General features: G+C 47.6%; 1 protein-coding gene across 1 annotated transcript in view; it reads left to right on the top strand.

The window, feature by feature from the left end:
• LOC112239232 (nephronectin-like) overlaps window positions 1-22,753 on the top strand; it is a 47,777-nt gene that overhangs the window by 4,299 nt on the left and 20,725 nt on the right. The window contains exons 2-10 of the mRNA XM_042315935.1: window positions 67-167; window positions 410-502; window positions 2,952-3,071; window positions 5,990-6,109; window positions 9,389-9,523; window positions 9,757-9,840; window positions 10,215-10,567; window positions 10,895-11,018; window positions 11,882-11,968. Of these exons, the coding sequence (XP_042171869.1) occupies window positions 67-167; window positions 410-502; window positions 2,952-3,071; window positions 5,990-6,109; window positions 9,389-9,523; window positions 9,757-9,840; window positions 10,215-10,567; window positions 10,895-11,018; window positions 11,882-11,968 (1,217 nt within the window). The remainder of the gene's footprint in view (window positions 1-66; window positions 168-409; window positions 503-2,951; window positions 3,072-5,989; window positions 6,110-9,388; window positions 9,524-9,756; window positions 9,841-10,214; window positions 10,568-10,894; window positions 11,019-11,881; window positions 11,969-22,753) is intronic.

Here is a 22,753-nt window from a genome sequence, read left to right as displayed (position 1 = left end):
ATTGGCTACTGACTGAAGGTGCTGATCTGTGATTGGGTACTGACTGAAGGTGCTGATCTGTGGTAGGTGGGCGGGCCAGGAGCTGTTGTCCAATGGGTTGTGTCAGTACGGAACCAGGCTGGAGTGCTGCTGGGGCTGGAGAAGGGCTTCCTGGGGGCACTGCCAACGTGAGTACACACTTACATAACGTAGCAGGCGTGAAAAGATGCCTGAGCACCCACTTCCATTTTTCAGGTGAAATATCTTACTGTGTGTGTGTGTGTGTGTGTGTGTGTTACACATGTTCTACTCACATCATAATCTTAGCCTCCTCTATGAAGTCTTCTTCGTGCATGGCTCCTTCATTGATTGTTTTAATGGCCACCTTACACTTGCGTGTGTGTGTGTGTGTGTGTGTGTGTGTCAACAGCTCTGTGCCAACAGGAGTGTAAGCATGGAGAGTGTGTCGGTCCGGATAAATGCACATGCCATCCAGGATACACTGGCAAAACCTGCAATCAAGGTAGAACTGTGTGTGTGTGTGTGTGTGTGTGTGTGTGTGTGTGTGTGTTTGCCCCTAGCAGGTGTTCCATATCAAAGAGACCCTCAGAACCTCAGATTATGATTTATCATGGCCTGGAGGAGAGAGAGAGGAGAGAGGAGAGGAGAGGATAGGAGAGAGAGGAGAGAGAGGAGAGAGGGCGAGAGAGAGGAGGGAGGTGAGGAGAGGAGAGGAGAGAGGGCGAGAGAGAGAGAGAGAGAGAGAGAGAGAGAGAGAGAGAGAAAGAGAGAGAGAGAAAGAGAGAGAGAGAGAGAAGGCAGTTAACTTAAAATGAGAATTTTAGGGAGAGAGATTTAGAGTGGAGGAAGTTGGTATGAGAGAGGCTGTTAATGAATGTTGAACTGTAATAGTTATAAAAACAGAGAGAGGCCGTTAATGAATGTGGAACGGGAGGTTTAAAAACAGAGAGAGGCTGTTAAGGAGCCTTTTGGAACTAGACTTGACGCTCCGGTACCGCTTGTCGTGCGGTAGCAGAGAGAACAGTCTCTGACTTGGTTGACTGGAGTCTTTGACCATTTCTAAGGCCTTCCTCTGACACCGCCTGGTATAGAGGTCCTGGATAGCAGGAAGCTTGGCCCCATACTGGGCCATACACACTACCCACTGTAGCGCCTTATGGTCAGATGCCGAGCAGTTGGCATACCAGGCGGAGATTCAAACGGTCAGGATGCTCTCGATGGTGTGATCAGGCCTACCACTGTTGTGTCATCTGCAAACTTAATGATGGAGTCATGCTTGGCCACACAGTCGTGGGTGAACAGGGAGTACCGGAGGGGACTAAGCACACACTCCTGAGGGGTCGCAGTGTTGAGGATCAGCATGGCAGACATGTTGTTGCCTATCCTTACCACCTGGGGGCGGCCCGTCAGGAAGTCCAGGATCCAGTTGCAGAGGGAGGTGTTTAGTCCCAGGGTCCTTAGCTTAGTGATGAGCTTTGTGGGCTCTATGGTATTGAACACTGAGCTGTAGTCAATGAACAGCATTCTCACATAGGTGTTCCTTTTGTCCAGGTGGGAAAGGGTAGTGTGGAGTGCAATAGAGATTGCATCATCTGGGGATCTGTTGCGGTGGTATGCAAATTGGAGTGGGTCTAGGGTTTCTGGGATGATGGTGATGATGTGAGCCATTACCAGCCTTTCAAAGCACTTTTTTTTTTAAAGTTTGTTTTACTCACTGCTTTAGCACACTCTGCCAACCCAGATGTCTTAGCCATGTCTGAATCCTGGCTAAGGAAAACCACCAAAAACCCTGAAATCTCCATCCCAAACTATAACATTTTCCGCCAAGATAGAGCTGCCAAAGGGGGCGTTGTGGCAATCTACTGCAGGTCAAAGGGGGCAGTCTGGGTACTATCCAGGTCTGTACCCAAACAATTCAAGCTTCTACTTCGAAAAATTCACCTTTCCAGAAACAAGCCTCTCGCTGTTGCCGCTTGCTATAGACCACCCTCTGCCCCCAGCTGTGCCCTCAACACCAAATGTGAATTGCCCCCCATCTATCTTCTGAGCTTGTGCTACTAGGTGACCTAAACTGGGACATGCTTAACACCCCGGCCATCCTACAATCTGATGGGTAATGTAGGTACAGAACGGCATAGGCAAGATGCAGTAGATGGTATAGAGTACAGCATATACATATGAGATGAGTAGTGTAGGGTATGTAAACACTATATTAAGTGGCATTGTTTAAAGTGGCTAGTGATACATTTTTTACATAAATCTTTTCATTATTAAAGTGGCTGGAGTTGAGTCAGTATGTTGGCAGCAGCCACTCTGCTGTGCCTTCTACACGACGCTGTCTGTGTGGGTGGACCAATTCAGTTTGTCCGTGATGTGTACGCCGAGGAACTTAAAACTTTCTACCCTCTCCACTACTGTGCTGTCGATGTGGATAGGAGGGTGCTCCCTGAAGTCCATGATCATCTCCTTTTTGTTTTGTTGACGTTGAGTGTGAGGTTATTTTCCTGACACCACACTCCGAGGGCCCTCACCTCCTCCCTGTAGGCCGTCTCGTCGTTGTTGGTAATCAAGCCTACCACTGTTGTGTTGTCTGCAAACTTGATGATTGAGTTGGAGGCGTGCGTGGCCACGCAGTCGTGGGTGAACAGGGAATACAGGAGAGGGCTCAGAACGCACCCTTGTGGGGCCCCAGTGTTGAGGATCAGCGGGGTGGAGATGTTGTTACCTACCCTCACCACCTGGGGGCGGCCCGTCAGGAAGTCCATTACCCAGTTGCACAGGGCGGGGTCGAGACCCAGGGTCTCGAGCTTGATGACGAGTTTGTCTCTCTCTCTCTCTCTCTCTCTCTCTCTCTCTCTCTCTCCCCCTTTCTCTCCCCCTTTCTCTCTCCCCCCCCTCCCTCTATATCTCCCCCTTCTCTCTCTCCCCCCTCCCTCCCTCTCTCCCTCCAGATCTGAATGAATGTGGGCTAAAGCCCAGACCATGTAAACATCGCTGTATGAACACCCAGGGCAGCTACAAGTGTTACTGTCTGAATGGATACATGCTGCAACCTGATGGAACCTGCAGGAGTGAGTCTCTCTAACACACACACACACACTCTCACTCATTCATTCACACACACACACACACACACACACACACACACACACACACACACACACACACACACACACACACACACACACACACACACACACACGCTCTTACTTACTCTTTCCCATATACATTAACAGCATTACATATGACATGTTATGCTTCAGCCGCTAACCCTAGGAAATTCTAACCATAGGAAACTCTAACCATAGGAAACTCTAACCATAGGAAACTCTAACCCCAGGAAACTCTAACCCCAGGAAACTCTAACCCCAGGAAACTCTAACCATAGGAAACTCTAACCCTAGGAAACTCTAACCCCAGGAAACTCTAACCATAGGAAACTCTAACCCTAGGAAACTCTAACCCTAGGAAACTCTAACCCCAGGAAACTCTAACCATAGGAAACTCTAACCCTAGGAAACTCTAACCCCAGGAAACTCTAACCATAGGAAACTCTAACCATAGGAAAATCTAACCCTAAGAAACTCTAGCCCAGTAAACTATGATCCTAGGAAACTCTAACCCTAGAAAACTCTAACCCAGGTAAACTCTAACCCTAGGAAACTCTAACCCTAGGAAACTAGCCCAGTAAACTCTAACCCTAGGAAACTAGCCCAGTAAACTCTAACCCTAGGAAACTCTAACCCAGTAAACTCTAACTCTAGGAAACTCTAGCCCAGTAAACTCTAAACTAAGGAAACAATTTACCACCCCCTCCCTCCTTATTCCTCCACCCCCTCCCTCCTTATTCCTCCACCCCCTCCCTCCTCCCTCTCTGCGGATGATTTTGTCAACAACTTTGAACAAAAAGTTGAGGACATCCGCTCCTCATTCACTCAGCCTATTGAGTCCACTGGTCTCACCCATCCTCATCAACTCATCCCAGACCACTGTCTTTGTTCCATCCTCATCAACTCATCCCTGACCACTGTCTTTGTCCCATCCTCATCAACTCATCCCTGACCACTGTCTTTGTTCCATCCTCATCAACTCATCCCTGACCACTGTCTTTGTCCCATCCTCATCAACTCATCTCTGACCACTGACCACATCCCCTCTGAGTTCATCATGGCCTGAGTCGCTCCCCTCCTCAAGAAACCAAAACTCGACTCATCTGACATCAAACTACAGACCTGTTTCCCATCTTCATTTTCTTTCCAAAGCACTTGAGCGTGTTGTTTCTGATCAACAGTCTCATTATCTGTCTCAGAACCATCTTCTGGACCCTAACCAGTCGGGCTTCAAGACGGGTCACTCAACCCAGACTGCTCTCCTCTGTACTGCCTAAGCTGACTCTCTCTCTGCTGTTCTCATCCTCCTCGATCTATCCGCTGCCTTTGACACTGTGAACCATCAGATCCACCCTCTCAGGGCTGGGCATCATGAGCTCTGTCATATCCTCACATGGTCTCTCCTATCAATGCTATGCGGATGACACTCAACGACTTTTCTCCTTCCCCCCTTCTGATACAAAGGTGGCAACATACATCTCTGCGTGCCTGACAGATATCTCAGCTTGGATGTCGGCCCACCACTTCAAGCTCAACCTGGACAAGACAGAGCTGCTGTTCCTCCCAGGGACTGGAAGACCACTCTAGGACCTCTCCATCACGGTTGACAACTCCACGGTGTCCCCCTCCCAGAGTGCAAAGAACCTTGGCATGACACTGGACACCCTGTTGATCTCTGCAAACATCAAAGCAGTGACTCGCTCCTGAGGTTCATGCTCTACACCATCTGTAGATGGTACCTCACACAGGAAGACACTACCTCACACAGGAAGAGGAACATCCATAGAGTTCTACACTACCTCACACAGGAAGAGGAACATCCATAGAGTTCTACCCTATCTCACACAGGAAGACACTACCTCACACAGGAAGAGGAACATCCATAGAGTTCTACACTACCTCACACAGGAAGAGGAACATCCGTAAGAGTTCTACCCTATCTCACACAGGAAGAGGAACATCCATAGAGTTCTACCCTACCTCACACAGGAAGAGGAACATCCATAGAGTTCTACCCTATCTCACACAGGAAGACACTACCTCACACAGGAAGAGGAACATCCATAGAGTTCTACCCTACCTCACAGAGGAAGAGGAACATCCATAGAGTTCTACCCTATCTCACACAGGAAGACACTACCTCACACAGGAAGAGGAACATCCATAGAGTTCTACACTACCTCACACAGGAAGAGGAACATCCGTAAGAGTTCTACCCTATCTCACACAGGAAGACACTACCTCACACAGGAAGAGGAACATCCGTAAGAGTTCTACCCTACCTCACAGAGGAAGAGGTACAGGTCCTAATCCAGGCACTTGTCATCTCCCGTTTGGACTACTGCAGCTCGCTGTTTGCTGGGCTCCCCCTTGTGCCGTCAAAACCCTGCATCTTATTCAGAACGCAGCAGTAAGACTGGTGTTCAACCTTCCCAAGTTCTCTCATGTCATCCAGCTCCTCCACAAACTCCACTGGCTTCCAGTCGAAGCTCACAACCACTACAAGACCACGGTGTTTACCTACGGAACAGCCAGAGGAACTGTCCCTCCCTACCTTCAGGCTATGGTCAAACCCTACACCCCAACCCATCCACTACAAGACCACTGTGTTTACCTACGGAACAGCCAGAGGAACTGTCCCTCCCTACCTTCAGGCTATGGTCTAACCCTACACCCCGACCCGAGCACTCCGTTTTCTGCCACCTCTGGTCTCTTGGCCCTCCCTCTCCTACGGGAGAGCAGCTCCCGCTCAGCCCAGTCCGAGCTCTTCTCTGTCCTGCCACCTCAACGGTTGAACCATTGTTCTTTAGTGATGTTATAAGTGTTTCTGTACCCTGGGATAACGGTTTCCCTGTATTTCCTGTCTACTTCCTGTTTAGATGCCCGTACCTGTGTCAGGGCCAACTGTCAGTACGGCTGTGAGGTTACCAAAGGGGTGGTGAGGTGCCAGTGTCCGTCTCCAGGGTTACGGCTGGGGCCAGACAGACGCACCTGTGTGGGTGAGTATTATGGTCTGGTCTGATTACACACAATAACACTATAATTTTGCTGTTGTTCTCCCAATTGGCTACAAATTCCAGTCTGCAATCCTATTGATGACAGCACTAGTCTACCCACCAATCAGTGGAGTGAATTACAGTCGTCTTCACCAGCTCTGACAAATTACTCATTGTCTCTCTCTGGTGCCCTATTCACTATATAGTGCACTAATGCATAGGGCAAACTGAATAAAGCCCACAGGATTAGGAGTACCGAATAGAGCCCACGGGGTTCTGAGTACCGTATAGAGCCCACGGAGTTAGGAGTACCGAATAAAGCCCACAGGATTAGGAGTACCGAATAAAGCCCACAGGGTTAGGAGTACCGAATAAAGCCCACAGGATTAGGAGTACCGTATAGAGCCCACAGGGTTAGGAGTACCGTATAGAGGCCCACAGGGTTAGGAGTTCCGTATAGAGCCCACAGGGTTAGGAGTACCGTATAGAGCCCACAGGGTTAGGAGTACCGTATAGAGGCCCACAGGGTTAGGAGTACCGTATAGAGGCCCACAGGGTTAGGAGTACCGTATAGAGGCCCACAGGGTTAGGAGTACCGTATAGAGCCCACAGGGTTAGGAGTACCGTATAGAGCCCACAGGGTTAGGAGTACCGTATAGAGCCCACAGGGTTAGGAGTACCGTATAGAGCCCACAGGGTTAGGAGTACCGTATAGAGGCCCACAGGGTTAGGAGTACCGTATAGAGGCCCACAGGGTTAGGAGTACCGTATAGAGCCCACAGGGTTAGGAGTACCGTATAGAGGCCCACAGGGTTAGGAGTACCGTATAGAGGCCCACAGGGTTAGGAGTACCGTATAGAGGCCCACAGGGTTAGGAGTACCGTATAGAGCCCACAGGGTTAGGAGTTCCGTATAGAGCCCACAGGGTTAGGAGTACCGTATAGAGCCCACAGGGTTAGGAGTACCGTATAGAGCCCACAGGGTTAGGAGTACCGTATAGAGGCCCACAGGGTTAGGAGTACCGTATAGAGGCCCACAGGGTTAGGAGTACCGTATAGAGGCCCACAGGGTTAGGAGTACCGTATAGAGGCCCACAGGGTTAGGAGTACCGTATAGAGGCCCACAGGGTTAGGAGTACCGTATAGAGGCCCAGAGTGTTAGGAGAACCATATAGAGCCCACAGTGTTAGGAGATTATGAAATAGGAACAGACCAGCGTTGATTCTGACCATAGAAGAGTAGCTAGCTTGTCTAACTATTTTAGCTAGCAACTAATTGCGACTCACATTCCTTTCAATCTTTTTCCCAGATTTTGTTTCTTTAAAAAAAATAACCACCAGTCAGGAGGATAATGACAACTCAAGAGTTATGCTTAGATATGAAGAAAAATTGATATATTTTTGACACAGAAATAAGCATAATGATTACGGCTCTAGATTGCAGGAAAAAACTGTTTCAGTTGTTGGAAAAAAGCATTTCTCCATCTTCCGGACAGGGGGGGACGAGCCCCCTTCCCTACCACCCCCCAGCCATCCTTCCCTACCACCCCCCAGCCATCCTTCCCTACCACCCCCCAGCCATCCTCACATACTTTGCGCCCCCTCAGAATTTATGGGGTTCATGACGTCCCTGAGCGAAAGACTGGTGTCATTTATCAATGTTTTCTTGAAGAACTACCATATCAGGCAGAAAGAGATGGAGACAGGGAGGATGACAGAGAACCAGAGAAGAGGTGGAGAGAGGGAGGATGACAGAGAACCAGAGAAGAGGTGTAGAGAGGGAGGATGACAGAGAACCAGAGAAGAGGTGGAGAGAGGGAGGATGACAGAGAACCAGAGAAGAGGTGGAGAGAGGACAGGAAGTTGAAAAGAGGTGGAGAGAGGGAGGATGACAGAGAACCAGAGAAGAGGTGGAGAGAGGACAGGAAGTTGAGAAGAGGTGGAGAGAGGGAGGATGACAGAGAACCAGAGAAGAGGTGGAGAGAGGACAGGAAGTTGAGAAGAGGTGGAGAGAGGGAGGATGACAGAGAACCAGAGAAGAGGTGGAGAGAGGACAGGAAGTTGAGAAGAGGTGGAGAGAGGGAGGATGACAGAGAACCAGAGAAGAGGTGTAGAGAGGGAGGATGACAGAGAACCAGAGAAGAGGTGTAGAGAGGGAGGATGACAGAGAACCAGAGAAGAGGTGGAGAGAGGACAGGAAGTTGCCTTGTTCCTCTAAGAGCCTGTCAGCAGCAGATGGTCAGTCGGAGAGACAGACCGCTGTAGGTGGAAGCAGTAGGACGTTGGAATGATGGAACAACGCAAGGCTCTGGGATATCTGTTCTGGAACGCCGGTCTGTTCTGGAACGCCGGTCTGTTCTGGAGCGCCGGTCTGTTCTGGAGATCCGGTCTGTTCTGGAGCGCCGGTCTGTTCTGGAGCGTCGGTCTGTTCTGGAGCGCCGGTCTGTTCTGGAGCGCCGGTCTGTTCTGGAGCGTCGGCCTGTTCTGGAACGCCGGTCTGTTCTGGAGCGCCGGTCTGTTCTGGAACGCCCGGTCTGTTCTGGAGCGCCGGTCTGTTCTGGAGCGTCGGTCTGTTCTGGAACGCCGGTCTGTTCTGGAGCGCCGGTCTGTTCTGGAGCGCCGGTCTGTTCTGGAGCGTCGGTCTGTTCTGGAACGCCGGTCTGTTCTGGAGCGCCGGTCTGTTCTGGAGCGTCGGTCTGTTCTGGAGCGCCGGTCTGTTCTGGAGCGCCGGTCTGTTCTGGAGCGCCGGTCTGTTCTGGAGCGCCGGTCTGTTCTGGAGCTTGTCTGTTCTGGAGCTTGTATGTTCTGGAGCTTGTCTGTTCTGGAGCGCCGGTCTGTTCTGGAGCGCCGGTCTGTGTCGTGAAAGACCTTAGCAGCACGATGAGAGAGAGAGATAAATAATGTGTCTGTGTGTGTGTGTGTGAGAGTGTGAGAGTGCGTGTGTGTGTGTGAGAGTGCATGTGAGAGTACGTGTGTGTGAGTGTGTAGTGAATGTTTGCACATGTGTGTAATATGGTGCTATATGACATTTTTACACCTAGTCATTACTCTTCATAGTCATTACTCTTCACAGTCATTACTCTTCATAGTCATTACTCTTCACAGTCATTACTCTTCATAGTCATTACTCTTCATAGTCATTACTCTTCACAGTCATTACTCTTCACAGTCATTACTCTTCACAGTCATTACTCTTCATAGTCATTACCCTTCACAGTCATTACTCTTCATAGTCATTACTCTTCACAGTCATTACCCTTCTATGTCTTCCTCTTCTGTCTTAGATGTTGACGAGTGTGTGGCGGGTCGAGGGGTGTGTCCTCGGAACAGGAAGTGTCAGAACACCTTCGGCAGCTATGTGTGTAAATGTTACCATGGTTACAAACTCACCTACATCAATGGCAGATACCACTGTATAGGTAAGATACACACACACACACACACACACACACACACACACACACCCAACAACTCGAACCGTGCACACATCGACAGTGTGTGTGTGTGTGTGTGTGTGTGTGTGTGTGTGTGTGTGTGTGTGTGTGTGTGTGTGTGTGTGTGTGTGTGTGTGTGTGTGTGTGTGTGTGTGTGTGTGTGTGTGTGTGTGTGTGTGTGTGTGTGTGTGTGTGTGTGTGTGTGTGTGTGTTTTCAGATAAGGATTCTCGTTCCTTCTGCTCCCTCAATCCTGACTCTCCCAAGTGCCTCTGTAGAGATGGGAAGGGAATGGACTGCTATCGTAAGAAAAAACAGAGTTCTCTTTCTTTGGTTTTCACTGTTTTGTGTCAATGGAATGTTCTTCTACAATAATCCTATGAGAGTTGAGTCTAAAGACAGAGTTAGTAACTGTCTCTGTGAAATCTATGAGAGTTGAGTCTAAAGACAGAGTTAGTAACTGTCTCTGTGAATCCTATGAGAGTTGAGTCTAAAGACAGAGTTCGTAACTGTCTCTGTGAAATCTATGAGAGTTGAGTCTAAAGACATAGTTAGTAACTGTCTCTGTGAAATCTATGAGAGTTGAGTCTAAAGACAGAGTTAGTGACTGTCTCTGTGAATCCTATGAGAGTTGAGTCTAAAGACAGAGTTAGTAACTGTCTTTATGTTTCTCTCCAGCTGTTACCAAGGTCACCATTGTTCCTCCTCAACCTAAAACTACACCCAGATCTACAACGAGACCTACACCTAAACAAGCAACCAGACATACAACCAGACAGACAGCCAGACAGACAACTACAGTCAGACCTACTACTTCTGCTACGATAGTGACTACAAACGCAGCAACCACTGCCATGGCAATAACTACCAGGGGACCTACCACCACGACAACCATCGTTACGACAACCACCGTCCCAACATCCGTTCCCACGACAACAACCTCTACTCAGCCATTGACAACCACTACAACCCCTACTCCAACTACCCTCTCCCCTACCACCCCCAGCCCTCCTCCCTCTACCCCCTCCCCTACCACCTCCAGCCCTCCTCCCTCTACCCTCTCCCCTACCACCCCCAGCCCTCCTCCCTCTACCCCCTCCCTTACCACCCACAGCCCTCCTCCCTCTACCCCCTCCCCTACCACCTCCAGCCCTCCTCCCTCTACCTCCTCCCCTACCACTCCCAGCCCTCCTCCCTCGGCCCCCTCCCCTACCACCCACAGCCCTCCTCCCTCTACCCCCTCCCCTACCACCTCCAGCCCTCCTCCCTCGGCCCCCTCCCCTACCACCCCCAGCCCTCCTCCCTCTACCCCCTCCTCTACCACCCCAACCTCCAGCCCTCCTCCCTCTACCTCCTCCCCTACCACTCCCAGCCCTCCTCCCTCGGCCCCCTCCCCTACCACCCCCAGCCCTCCTCCCACCACCCCCCTGGACAACCACATTCAGAAAGTTGTTACCCAGAGACAAAGAGGAGATGTTCACAGTAAGAACACACACCGTCACCATGGAGACATTTCTATGCTGAATATAGAGCAGTCCCTTCAGGATTCTGAGATTCTGCGATCGCAATGTTTTGCAAAATCAACAATTTCACGCATATTATGCGAGGGCATGGAAATTTGACCAATCACGCAGTTCAAAAAAAGAGGGTTTGCATCTTCAACCAATCATCTTCAACCAATCACTGCACATTTACCGCATAATATGATTCAATCAAGCAACTCACTTTTTTCCTCGTCGGTGCGTTTTCGTGACAAATCATTGCATATTTCAAAATGTCATAATTACCGCAGTAAAATGAAGCATTTCTGCCCCCAATTATCCAAAAACAATCCCCGTGGAATTCTGGAGGGACGAATAGAGAGGAAATAGGCAGATGAAGTAATACTCATTAATACTCATTAATACCCAATAATACTCGGTAATACTCGGTAATGCTCATTAATACTCGGTAATACTCGGTAATACTCATTAATACCCAGTAATACTCAGTAATACTCATTGCTACCCAGTAATACTCATTGACACCCATCGGTACTCGGTAATACCCATCGATACTCGGTAATACTCGGTAGTACCCATTAATACTCGGCAATACTCAATGATACCCGGCGGTGCCCGGTAATACTCATTAATACTCAGTGATACTCGGTAATACTCATTAATACCCGGCGGTGCCCGGTAATACTCATTAATACTCAGTGATACTCGGTAATACTCGGTGATACTCAGTAATACTCATTAATACTCAGTGATACTCGGTAATACTCGGTGATACTCAGTAATACTCATTGATACTCTGTGATACTATGACCAACAGTATAACGAACTGTTCTGTTGTTCCAGTCCCCCGTCTTCCAGGAAGTGGAAACAGAGGGTTTGACTACGACATTGAGCTGGGAAACACTACAGAGGACAACAGAGATGATCCAGGTACATCACACACACACACGCACACGCACACACATGCACGCACGCACACACACACACACACACACACACACACACACACACACACACACACACACACACACACACACACACACACACACACACACACAGTCAAAGGTTTGGACACAACTACTCATTCAAGGGTTTTTCTGTATTTTCTACTATTTTCTACATTGTAGAATAATAGAAAAGACACCAAACTAACACTATGAAGTAACACATATGGAATCATGTAGTAACCAAAAAAGTGTTAAACAAATCAAAATATAGTTTATAATTGTAATTCTTCAAAGTAGTCATCCTTTACCTTGATGACAGCTTTGCACACTCTTGGCATTCTCTCAACCAGCTTCATGAGGTAGTCACCTGGAATGCATTTCAATTAACAGACTTGTTAAAAGTTCATTTGTGGAATTTCTTTCCTTCTTAATGCGTTTGAGGCAATCAGTTGTGTTGTGTCAAGGTAGGGGTGGTATACAGAAGATAGCCCTATTTGGTAAAAGACCAAGTCCATATTATGTCAAGAACAGCTCAAATAAGCAAAGAGAAACGACAGTCCATCATTACTTTAAGACATGAAGGTCAGTCAATCTGGAAAATGTCAAGAACTTTGAAAGTTTCTTCAAGTGCATTCGCAAAAACCATCAAGGTCTACGAAACTGGCTCTCATGAGGACCGCCACAGGAAAGGAAGACCCAGAGTTACCTCTGCTCTAGAGGATTAGTTCATTAGAGTTAACTGTCTCTCATGAGGACCGCCACAGGAAAGGAAGACCCAGAGTTACCTCTGCTGCAGAGGATAAGTTCATTAGAGTTAACTGTCTCTCATGAGGACCGCCACAGGAAAGGAAGACCCAGAGTTACCTCTGCTGCAGAGGATAAGTTCATTAGAGTTAACTGTCTCTCATGAGGACCGCCACAGGAAAGGAAGACCCAGAGTTACCTCTGCTGCAGAGGATAAATTCATTAGAGTTAACTGGCTCTCATGAGGACCGCCACAGGAAAGGAAGACCCAGAGTTACCTCTGCTGCAGAGGATAAATTCATTACAGACCAGACCGGACACGTCGCGTGCGAGAGCGTCGCAAATTAAATTTAGAAATGAATTCAATTCAATTATTGCACCCACACTGCTCACACGCGCCAACGAGCGTCTGCGTTGCCAAGGGCTAAAATAGAAGTCAGTTCTATTTCTGACGCAGCGCTGAAAGTCCTGCCTCTCCCATCTCCTCATTGGTTTATAGAAGCAGGTACCCACGTGCCATCTCCTCATTGGTTATACCCACGTGGGTGACTGAAAGACGAACTGTTTTGCCGGTAGTCGTGGTAATACTATGAAAGTTTAGATGCGATCACCATATAAGTTCAACGATGAAAAAGCCTGGAAGGAGAAGAGTTGACTAGAAACGATTCGGTTGGCTGTTTTATGTGTGGATTAATTGTCGGAGTAGAGGTCCTTGTGCATTTCAGGTAAAATAACAACTCAATGTTTATATCACAGGACAAATTAGCTAGCAACAGCAAGCTAGCTAAATAGGACAAATTAACGTTAGATAGCAACAGCAAGCTAACTAAATAGGACAAATTAACGTTAGATAGCAACAGCAAGCTAACTAAATAGGACAAATTAGCTAAATTGCCATACATGTTTAATGCTTTTCGACTTGTCCCCAAATTAATGTCATTGGTTCAGAGTGTGTTTTTGATATTTTAACCTGCGTGTCGTGATCGCATTTGGTGTGGGGGGGCAAAATAAATGTATGCACGATAGCCGCGCAGCCGGTATGGGTTCCGTGTTAGAGTTACCATCCTCAGAAATTGCAGCCCCCAGAAAAGCTTCACAGAGTACAAGTGACAGACACATCTCAACATCAACTGTTCAGAGGAGACCGTGTGAATCAGGCCTTCATGGTCGAATTGCTGCAGAGAAACCACTACTAAAGGACACCAATAATAAGAAGAGACTTCCTTGGGCCAAGAAACACGAGCAATGGACATTAGACTGGTGGAAATCTGTCCTTTGGTCTGATGAGAATTAATTTGAGAGTTTTGGTTTCAACCGCATTGTCTTTGTGAGACGCGGTGTGTCTCTGTGAGATGCAGAGTAAGTGAACGGATGATCTCTGCATGTGTGGTTCCCACTGTGAAGCATGGAGGAGGAGGTGTGATGGTGCTTTGCTGGTGACACTGTATGTGATTCATTTAGAATTCAAGGCACACTTAACCAGCATGGCTACCACAGCATTCTGCAATGGCTACCCCAGCATTCTGCAACAATACGCCATCCCATCTGGTTTGCGCTTAGTGGAACTATCATTTGTTTTTCAACAGGACAATGACCCAAAACACACCTCCAGGCTGTGTAAGGGCTATTTGACCAAGTAGGATAGTGATGGAGTGCTGCATCAGATGACCTGGCCTCCACAATCCCCCGACCTCAACCCAATTGAGATGATTTGGGATGAATTGGACCGCAGAGTGAAGGAAAAGCAGCCAACAAGTGCCCAGCATATGTGGGAACTCCTTCAAGACTGTTGGAAATGCATTCCAGGTGAAGCTGGTTGAGAGAATGCCAAGAGTGTTCAAAGCTGTCATCAAGGCAAAGGTTGGCTACTTTGAATAATCTAATTTGAAATATAAAATATATTTTGATTTGTTTAACACTTTTTTGGTTACTACATGAGTCCATATTTGTTATTTCATAGCTTTAAAAAATATATATACAGTGGGGCAAAAAATGTTTTAGTCATGTTTTAGTCAGCCACCAATTGTGCAACTTCTCCCACTTAAAAAGATGAGAGGCCTGTAATTTTCATCATAGGTACACTTCAACTATGACAGACAAAATGAGAAAAAAAAATCCAGAAAATCACATTGTAGGATTTTTAATGAATTTATTTGCAACTTATGGTGGAAAATAAGTATTTGGTCACCTACAAACAAGCAAGATTTCTGGCTCTCACAGACCTGTAACTTGACTTGCCTAGTTAAATAAAGGTAAAATAAAAAAATAAAAAAGTCAATAATACAGTAGAACAAAAGAAAACAAAAAGTCTATATACAGTGAGTGTAAATGAGGTAAGTTAAGAGTTAAGGCAATAAATAGGCCATGGTAATATGGCAATTCAACACTGGAATTGTAGATGTGCAGAAGATGAATGTGCAAGTAGAGATACTGGAGTGCAAAGGAGCAAAATAAATAAATATACTATGGGGATGAGATATGTAGATAGGTAGATAGGTAGGTAGATAGATGGGCTGTTTACAGATGGGCTATGTACAGGTGCCGTGATCTGTGAGCTGCTCTGACAGCTGGTGCTTAAAGCTAGTGAGGGAGATATGAGTCTCCAGATTCAGAGATTTTTTGCAGTTCATTCCAGTCATTGGCAGCAGAGATTTTGAAGGGTTGTGGTATGTTATCTGTCAGAGGAGGTATGTTATCTGTCAGAGAGAGACAGAGGGAGGTTGTGGGATGTTATCTGTCAGAGAGAGACAGAGGTGGGTGTGGTATGTTATCTGTCAGAGAGAGACAGATAAGGTTGGGGATGTTATCTGTCAGAGAGAGACAGAGGGAGGTTGTGGGATGTTATCTGTCAGAGGGAGATTGTGGGATGTTATCTGTCAGAGAGACAGAGGGAGACAGAGGGAGGTTGTGGGATGTTATCTGTCAGAGAGAGACAGAGGGAGACAGAGGAGGTTGTGGGATAGTTATCTGTCAGGGAGAGACAGAAAGGTTGTGGGATGTTATCTGTCAGAGAGACAGAGAGAGTTGTGGGATGTTATCTGACAGAGAGAGACAGAGGGAGGTTGTGGTATGTTATCTGTCAGAGAGAGACAGAGGGAGGTTGTGGTATGTTATCTGTCAGAGAGAGACAGAGGGAGGTTGTGGGATGTTATCTGTCAGAGAGAGACAGAGAGAGGTTGTGGGATGTTATCTGACAGAGAGAGACAGAGGGAGGTTGTGGTATGTTATCTGTCAGAGAGAGACAGAGGGAGGTTGTGGGATGTTATCTGACAGAGGGAGACAGAGGGAGGTTGTGGGATGTTATCTGACAGAGGGAGACAGAGGGAGGTTGTGGTATGTTATCTGTCAGAGAGAGACAGAGGAGGTTGTGGTATGTTATCTGTCAGAGAGAGACAGAGGGAGGTTGTGGTATGTTATCTGTCAGAGAGAGACAGAGGAGGTTGTGGTATGTTATCTGTCAGAGAGAGACAGAGGGAGGTTGTGGTATGTTATCTGTCAGAGAGAGACAGAGGGAGGTTGTGGGATGTTATCTGTCAGAGAGAGACAGAGGGAGGTTGTGGTATGTTATCTGTCAGAGAGAGACAGAGGGAGGTTGTGGTATGTTATCTGTCAGAGAGAGACAGAGGGAGGTTGTGGGATGTTATCTGTCAGAGAGAGACAGAGGGAGGTTGTGGTATGTTATCTGTCAGAGAGAGACAGAGGGAGGTTGTGGTATGTTATCTGTCAGAGAGAGACAGAGGGAGGTTGTGGGATGTTATCTGTCAGAGAGAGACAGAGAGAGGTTGTGGGATGTTATCTGACAGAGAGAGACAGAGGGGGTTGTGGGATGTTATCTGACAGAGGAGACAGAGGGAGGTTGTGGGATGTTATCTGTCAGAGAGAGACAGAGGGAGACAGAGGGAGGTTGTGGGATGTTATCTGTCAGAGAGAGACAGAGGGAGGTTGTGGGATGTTATCTGTCAGAGAGAGACAGAGAGAGGTTGTGGGATGTTATCTGTCAGAGAGAGACAGAGAGAGGTTGTGGTATGTTATCTGTCAGAGAGAGACAGAGGGAGGTTGTGGGATGTTATCTGTCAGAGAGACAGACAGGGGGTTGTGGGATGTTATCTGTCAGAGAGAGACAGAGAGAGGTTGTGGGATGTTATCTGTCAGAGAGAGGTTGTGGTATGTTATCTGTCAGAGAGAGACAGAGAGAGGTTGTGGTATGTTATCTGTCAGAGAGAGACAGAGGGAGGTTGTGGGATGTTATCTGTCAGAGAGAGACAGAGGGAGGTTGTGGTATGTTATCTGTCAGAGAGAGACAGAGGGAGGTTGTGGGATGTTATCTGTCAGAGAGAGGTTGTGGTATGTTATCTGTCAGAGAGAGGTTGTGGGATGTTATCTGTCAGAGAGAGACAGAGGGAGGTTGTGGGATGTTATCTGTCAGAGAGAGACAGAGAGAGGTTGTGGTATGTTATCTGTCAGAGAGAGACAGAGAGAGGTTGTGGTATGTTATCTGTCAGAGAGAGACAGAGGGAGGTTGTGGGATGTTATCTGTCAGAGAGACAGAGAGAGGTTGTGGGATGTTATCTGACAGAGAGAGACAGAGGGGGTTGTGGGATGTTATCTGACAGAGGGAGACAGAGGGAGGTTGTGGGATGTTATCTGACAGAGAGAGACAGAGGGAGGTTGTGGGATGTTATCTGTCAGAGAGAGACAGAGGGAGGTTGTGGGATGTTATCTGTCAGAGAGAGACAGAGAGAGGTTGTGGGATGTTATCTGTCAGAGAGAGACAGAGAGAGGTTGTGGTATGTTATCTGTCAGAGAGAGACAGAGGGAGGTTGTGGGATGTTATCTGTCAGAGAGAGACAGAGGGAGGTTGTGGGATGTTATCTGTCAGAGAGAGACAGAGGGAGGTTGTGGGATGTTATCTGTCAGAGAGAGACAGAGAGAGGTTGTGGTATGTTATCTGTCAGAGAGAGACAGAGAGAGGTTGTGGTATGTTATCTGTCAGAGAGAGACAGAGAGAGGTTGTGGGATGTTATCTGTCAGAGAGAGACAGAGAGAGGTTGTGGTATGTTATCTGTCAGAGAGAGACAGAGAGAGGTTGTGGGATGTTATCTGTCAGAGAGAGACAGAGAGAGGTTGTGGTATGTTATCTGTCAGAGAGAGACAGAGAGAGGTTGTGGGATGTTATCTGTCAGAGAGAGACAGAGGGGGTTGTGGTTGTCAGGGATGGATTTATCTGTCAGAGAGAGACAGAGAGAGGTTGTGGGATGTTATCTGTCAGAGAGAGACAGAGGGAGGTTGTGGTATGTTATCTGTCAGAGAGAGACAGAGAGAGGTTGTGGGATGTTATCTGTCAGAGAGAGACAGAGAGAGGTTGTGGTATGTTATCTGTCAGAGAGAGACAGAGAGAGGTTGTGGGATGTTATCTGTCAGAGAGAGACAGAGAGGGTTGTGGTATGTTATCTGTCAGAGAGAGACAGAGAGAGGTTGTGGGATGTTATCTGTCAGAGAGAGACAGAGAGAGGTTGTGGGATGTTATCTGTCAGAGAGAGACAGAGAGAGGTTGTGGTATGTTATCTGTCAGAGAGAGACAGAGAGAGGTTGTGGTATGTTATCTGTCAGAGAGAGGTTGTGGTATGTTATCTGTCAGAGAGAGACAGAGAGAGGTTGTGGGATGTTATCTGTCAGAGAGAGACAGAGGGAGGTTGTGGGATGTTATCTGTCAGAGAGAGACAGAGAGAGGTTGTGGTATGTTATCTGTCAGAGAGAGACAGAGAGAGGTTGTGGGATGTTATCTGTCAGAGAGAGACAGAGAGAGGTTGTGGTATGTTATCTGTCAGAGAGAGACAGAGAGAGACAGAGAGAGGTTGTGGGATGTTATCTGTCAGAGAGAGACAGAGAGAGGTTGTGGGATGTTATCTGTCAGAGAGAGACAGAGAGAGACAGAGAGAGGTTGTGGGATGTTATCTGTCAGAGAGAGACAGAGGGAGGTTGTGGGATGTTATCTGTCAGAGAGAGACAGAGGGAGGTTGTGGGATGTTATCTGTCAGAGAGAGACAGAGAGAGGTTGTGGGATGTTATCTGTCAGAGAGAGGTTGTGGTATGTTATTGTCAGAGAGAGACAGAGGGAGGTTGTGGTATGTTATCTGTCAGAGAGAGACAGAGGGAGGTTGTGGGATGTTATCTGTCAGAGAGAGACAGAGAGAGGTTGTGGGATGTTATCTGTCAGAGGAGACAGAGGGAGGTTGTGGTATGTTATCTGTCAGAGAGAGACAGAGAGAGGTTGTGGGATGTTATCTGTCAGAGAGAGACAGAGAGAGGTTGTGGGATGTTATCTGTCAGAGAGAGACAGAGGGAGGTTGTGGTATGTTATCTGTCAGAGAGAGACAGAGAGAGGTTGTGGTATGTTATCTGTCAGAGAGAGACAGAGGGAGGTTGTGGTATGTTATCTGTCAGAGAGAGACAGAGAGAGGTTGTGGTATGTTATCTGTCAGAGAGAGACAGAGGGAGACAGAGGGAGGTTGTGGGATGTTATCTGTCAGAGAGAGACAGAGGGAGACAGAGGGAGGTTGTGGTATGTTATCTGTCAGAGAGAGACAGAGGGAGACAGAGGGAGGTTGTGGTATGTTATCTGTCAGAGAGAGGTTGTGGTATGTTATCTGTCAGAGAGAGACAGAGGGAGGTTGTGGGATGTTATCTGTCAGAGAGAGACAGAGGGAGGTTGTGGTATGTTATCTGTCAGAGAGAGACAGAGAGAGGTTGTGGTATGTTATCTGTCAGAGAGAGACAGAGAGAGGTTGTGGTATGTTATCTGTCAGAGAGAGACAGAGGGAGACAGAGGGAGGTTGTGGGATGTTATCTGTCAGAGAGAGACAGAGGGAGGTTGTGGTATGTTATCTGTCAGAGAGAGACAGAGGGAGGTTGTGGTATGTTATCTGTCAGAGAGAGACAGAGGGAGGTTGTGGGATGTTATCTGTCAGAGAGAGACAGAGGGAGACAGAGGGAGGTTGTGGGATGTTATCTGTCAGAGAGAGGTTGTGGTATGTTATCTGTCAGAGAGAGACAGAGAGAGGTTGTGGGATGTTATCTGACAGAGAGAGACAGAGAGAGACAGAGAGAGACAGAGAGAGACAGAGAGAGGTTGTGGTATGTTATCTGTCAGAGAGAGACAGAGAGAGGTTGTGGTATGTTATCTGTCAGAGAGAGGTTGTGGTATGTTATCTGTCAGAGAGAGACAGAGAGAGGTTGTGGGATGTTATCTGTCAGAGAGAGACAGAGGGAGGTTGTGGGATGTTATCTGTCAGAGAGAGGTTGTGGTATGTTATCTGTCAGAGAGAGACAGAGAGAGGTTGTGGGATGTTATCTGACAGAGAGAGACAGAGAGAGACAGAGAGAGGTTGTGGTATGTTATCTGTCAGAGAGAGACAGAGAGAGGTTGTGGTATGTTATCTGTCAGAGAGAGACAGAGAGAGGTTGTGGGATGTTATCTGTCAGAGGGAGACAGACAGAGAGAGGTTGTGGTATGTTATCTGTCAGAGAGAGACAGAGAGAGGTTGTGGGATGTTATCTGTCAGAGAGAGACAGAGAGAGGTTGTGGTATGTTATCTGTCAGAGAGAGACAGAGAGAGGTTGTGGGATGTTATCTGTCAGAGAGAGACAGAGGGAGGTTGTGGGATGTTATCTGTCAGAGAGAGACAGAGAGAGGTTGTGGTATGTTATCTGTCAGAGAGAGACAGAGAGAGGTTGTGGGATGTTATCTGTCAGAGAGAGACAGAGAGAGGTTGTGGTATGTTATCTGTCAGAGAGAGGTTGTGGTATGTTATCTGTCAGAGAGAGGTTGTGGTATGTTATCTGTCAGAGAGAGGTTGTGGTATGTTATCTGTCAGAGAGAGGTTGTGGTATGTTATCTGTCAGAGAGAGACAGAGAGAGGTTGTGGGATGTTATCTGTCAGAGAGAGACAGAGGGAGGTTGTGGTATGTTATCTGTCAGAGAGAGGTTGTGGTATGTTATCTGTCAGAGAGAGACAGAGGGAGGTTGTGGGATGTTATCTGTCAGAGAGAGACAGAGGGAGGTTGTGGTATGTTATCTGTCAGAGAGAGACAGAGGGAGGTTGTGGGATGTTATCTGTCAGAGAGAGACAGAGAGAGGTTGTGGGATGTTATCTGTCAGAGAGAGACAGAGAGAGGTTGTGGGATGTTATCTGTCAGAGAGAGACAGAGGGAGGTTGTGGGATGTTATCTGTCAGAGAGAGACAGAGGGAGGTTGTGGGATGTTATCTGTCAGAGAGAGACAGAGAGAGGTTGTGGGATGTTATCTGTCAGAGAGAGACAGAGAGAGGTTGTGGTATGTTATCTGTCAGAGAGAGACAGAGAGAGGTTGTGGTATGTTATCTGTCAGAGAGAGACAGAGGGAGGTTGTGGGATGTTATCTGTCAGAGAGAGACAGAGGGAGGTTGTGGGATGTTATCTGTCAGAGAGAGACAGAGAGAGGTTGTGGGATGTTATCTGTCAGAGAGAGACAGAGGGAGACAGAGGGAGGTTGTGGGATGTTATCTGTCAGAGAGAGACAGAGAGAGGTTGTGGGATGTTATCTGACAGAGGGAGACAGAGGGGGGTTGTGGGATGTTATCTGTCAGAGAGAGACAGAGAGAGGTTGTGGTATGTTATCTGTCAGAGAGAGGTTGTGGTATGTTATCTGTCAGAGAGAGACAGAGGGAGGTTGTGGTATGTTATCTGACAGAGAGAGACAGAGGGAGACAGAGGGAGGTTGTGGTATGTTATCTGTCAGAGAGAGGTTGTGGTATGTTATCTGTCAGAGAGAGACAGAGGGAGGTTGTGGGATGTTATCTGTCAGAGAGAGACAGAGGGAGGTTGTGGTATGTTATCTGTCAGAGAGAGACAGAGGGAGGTTGTGGTATGTTATCTGTCAGAGAGAGACAGAGGAGGTTGTGGTATGTTATCTGTCAGAGAGAGACAGAGGGAGGTTGTGGGATGTTATCTGTCAGAGAGAGACAGAGAGAGGTTGTGGGATGTTATCTGTCAGAGAGAGACAGAGGAGGTTGTGGGATGTTATCTGTCAGAGAGAGACAGAGGGAGGTTGTGGGATGTTATCTGTCAGAGAGAGACAGAGAGAGACAGAGGTTGTGGGATGTTATCTGTCAGAGAGAGACAGAGGGAGGTTGTGGTATGTTATCTGTCAGAGAGAGACAGAGAGAGACAGAGAGAGGTTGTGGGATGTTATCTGACAGAGAGAGACAGAGGGAGGTTGTGGGATGTTATCTGTCAGAGAGAGACAGAGGGAGGTTGTGGGATGTTATCTGTCAGAGAGAGACAGAGAGAGGTTGTGGGATGTTATCTGTCAGAGAGAGGTTGTGGTATGTTATCTGTCAGAGAGAGACAGAGGGAGGTTGTGGTATGTTATCTGTCAGAGAGAGACAGAGGGAGGTTGTGGGATGTTATCTGTCAGAGAGAGACAGAGAGAGGTTGTGGGATGTTATCTGACAGAGGGAGACAGAGGGAGGTTGTGGTATGTTATCTGTCAGAGAGAGACAGAGAGAGGTTGTGGGATGTTATCTGTCAGAGAGAGACAGAGAGAGGTTGTGGGATGTTATCTGTCAGAGAGAGACAGAGGAGGTTGTGGGATGTTATCTGTCAGAGGGAGGTTGTGGGATGTTATCTGTCAGAGAGAGACAGAGGGAGGTTGTGGGATGTTATCTGTCAGAGAGAGACAGAGACAGAGGGAGGTTGTGGGATGTTATCTGTCAGAGAGAGACAGAGGGAGGTTGTGGGATGTTATCTGTCAGAGAGAGACAGAGAGAGGTTGTGGGATGTTATCTGTCAGAGAGAGACAGAGGGAGGTTGTGGTATGTTATCTGTCAGAGAGAGACAGAGGGAGGTTGTGGTATGTTATCTGTCAGAGAGAGACAGAGGGAGGTTGTGGGATGTTATCTGTCAGAGAGAGACAGAGAGAGGTTGTGGGATGTTATCTGTCAGAGAGAGACAGAGGAGGTTGTGGTATGTTATCTGTCAGAGAGAG

The sequence above is a fragment of the Oncorhynchus tshawytscha genome, unplaced genomic scaffold (genome assembly GCF_018296145.1).
Source record: "Oncorhynchus tshawytscha isolate Ot180627B unplaced genomic scaffold, Otsh_v2.0 Un_scaffold_6023_pilon_pilon, whole genome shotgun sequence".
In the NCBI taxonomy this organism is placed as follows: Eukaryota; Metazoa; Chordata; class Actinopteri; order Salmoniformes; family Salmonidae; genus Oncorhynchus; species Oncorhynchus tshawytscha.
The sequence above is the reverse complement of the archived record's forward strand: the minus strand, read 5'-3'. Positions and strand labels throughout refer to the sequence as shown.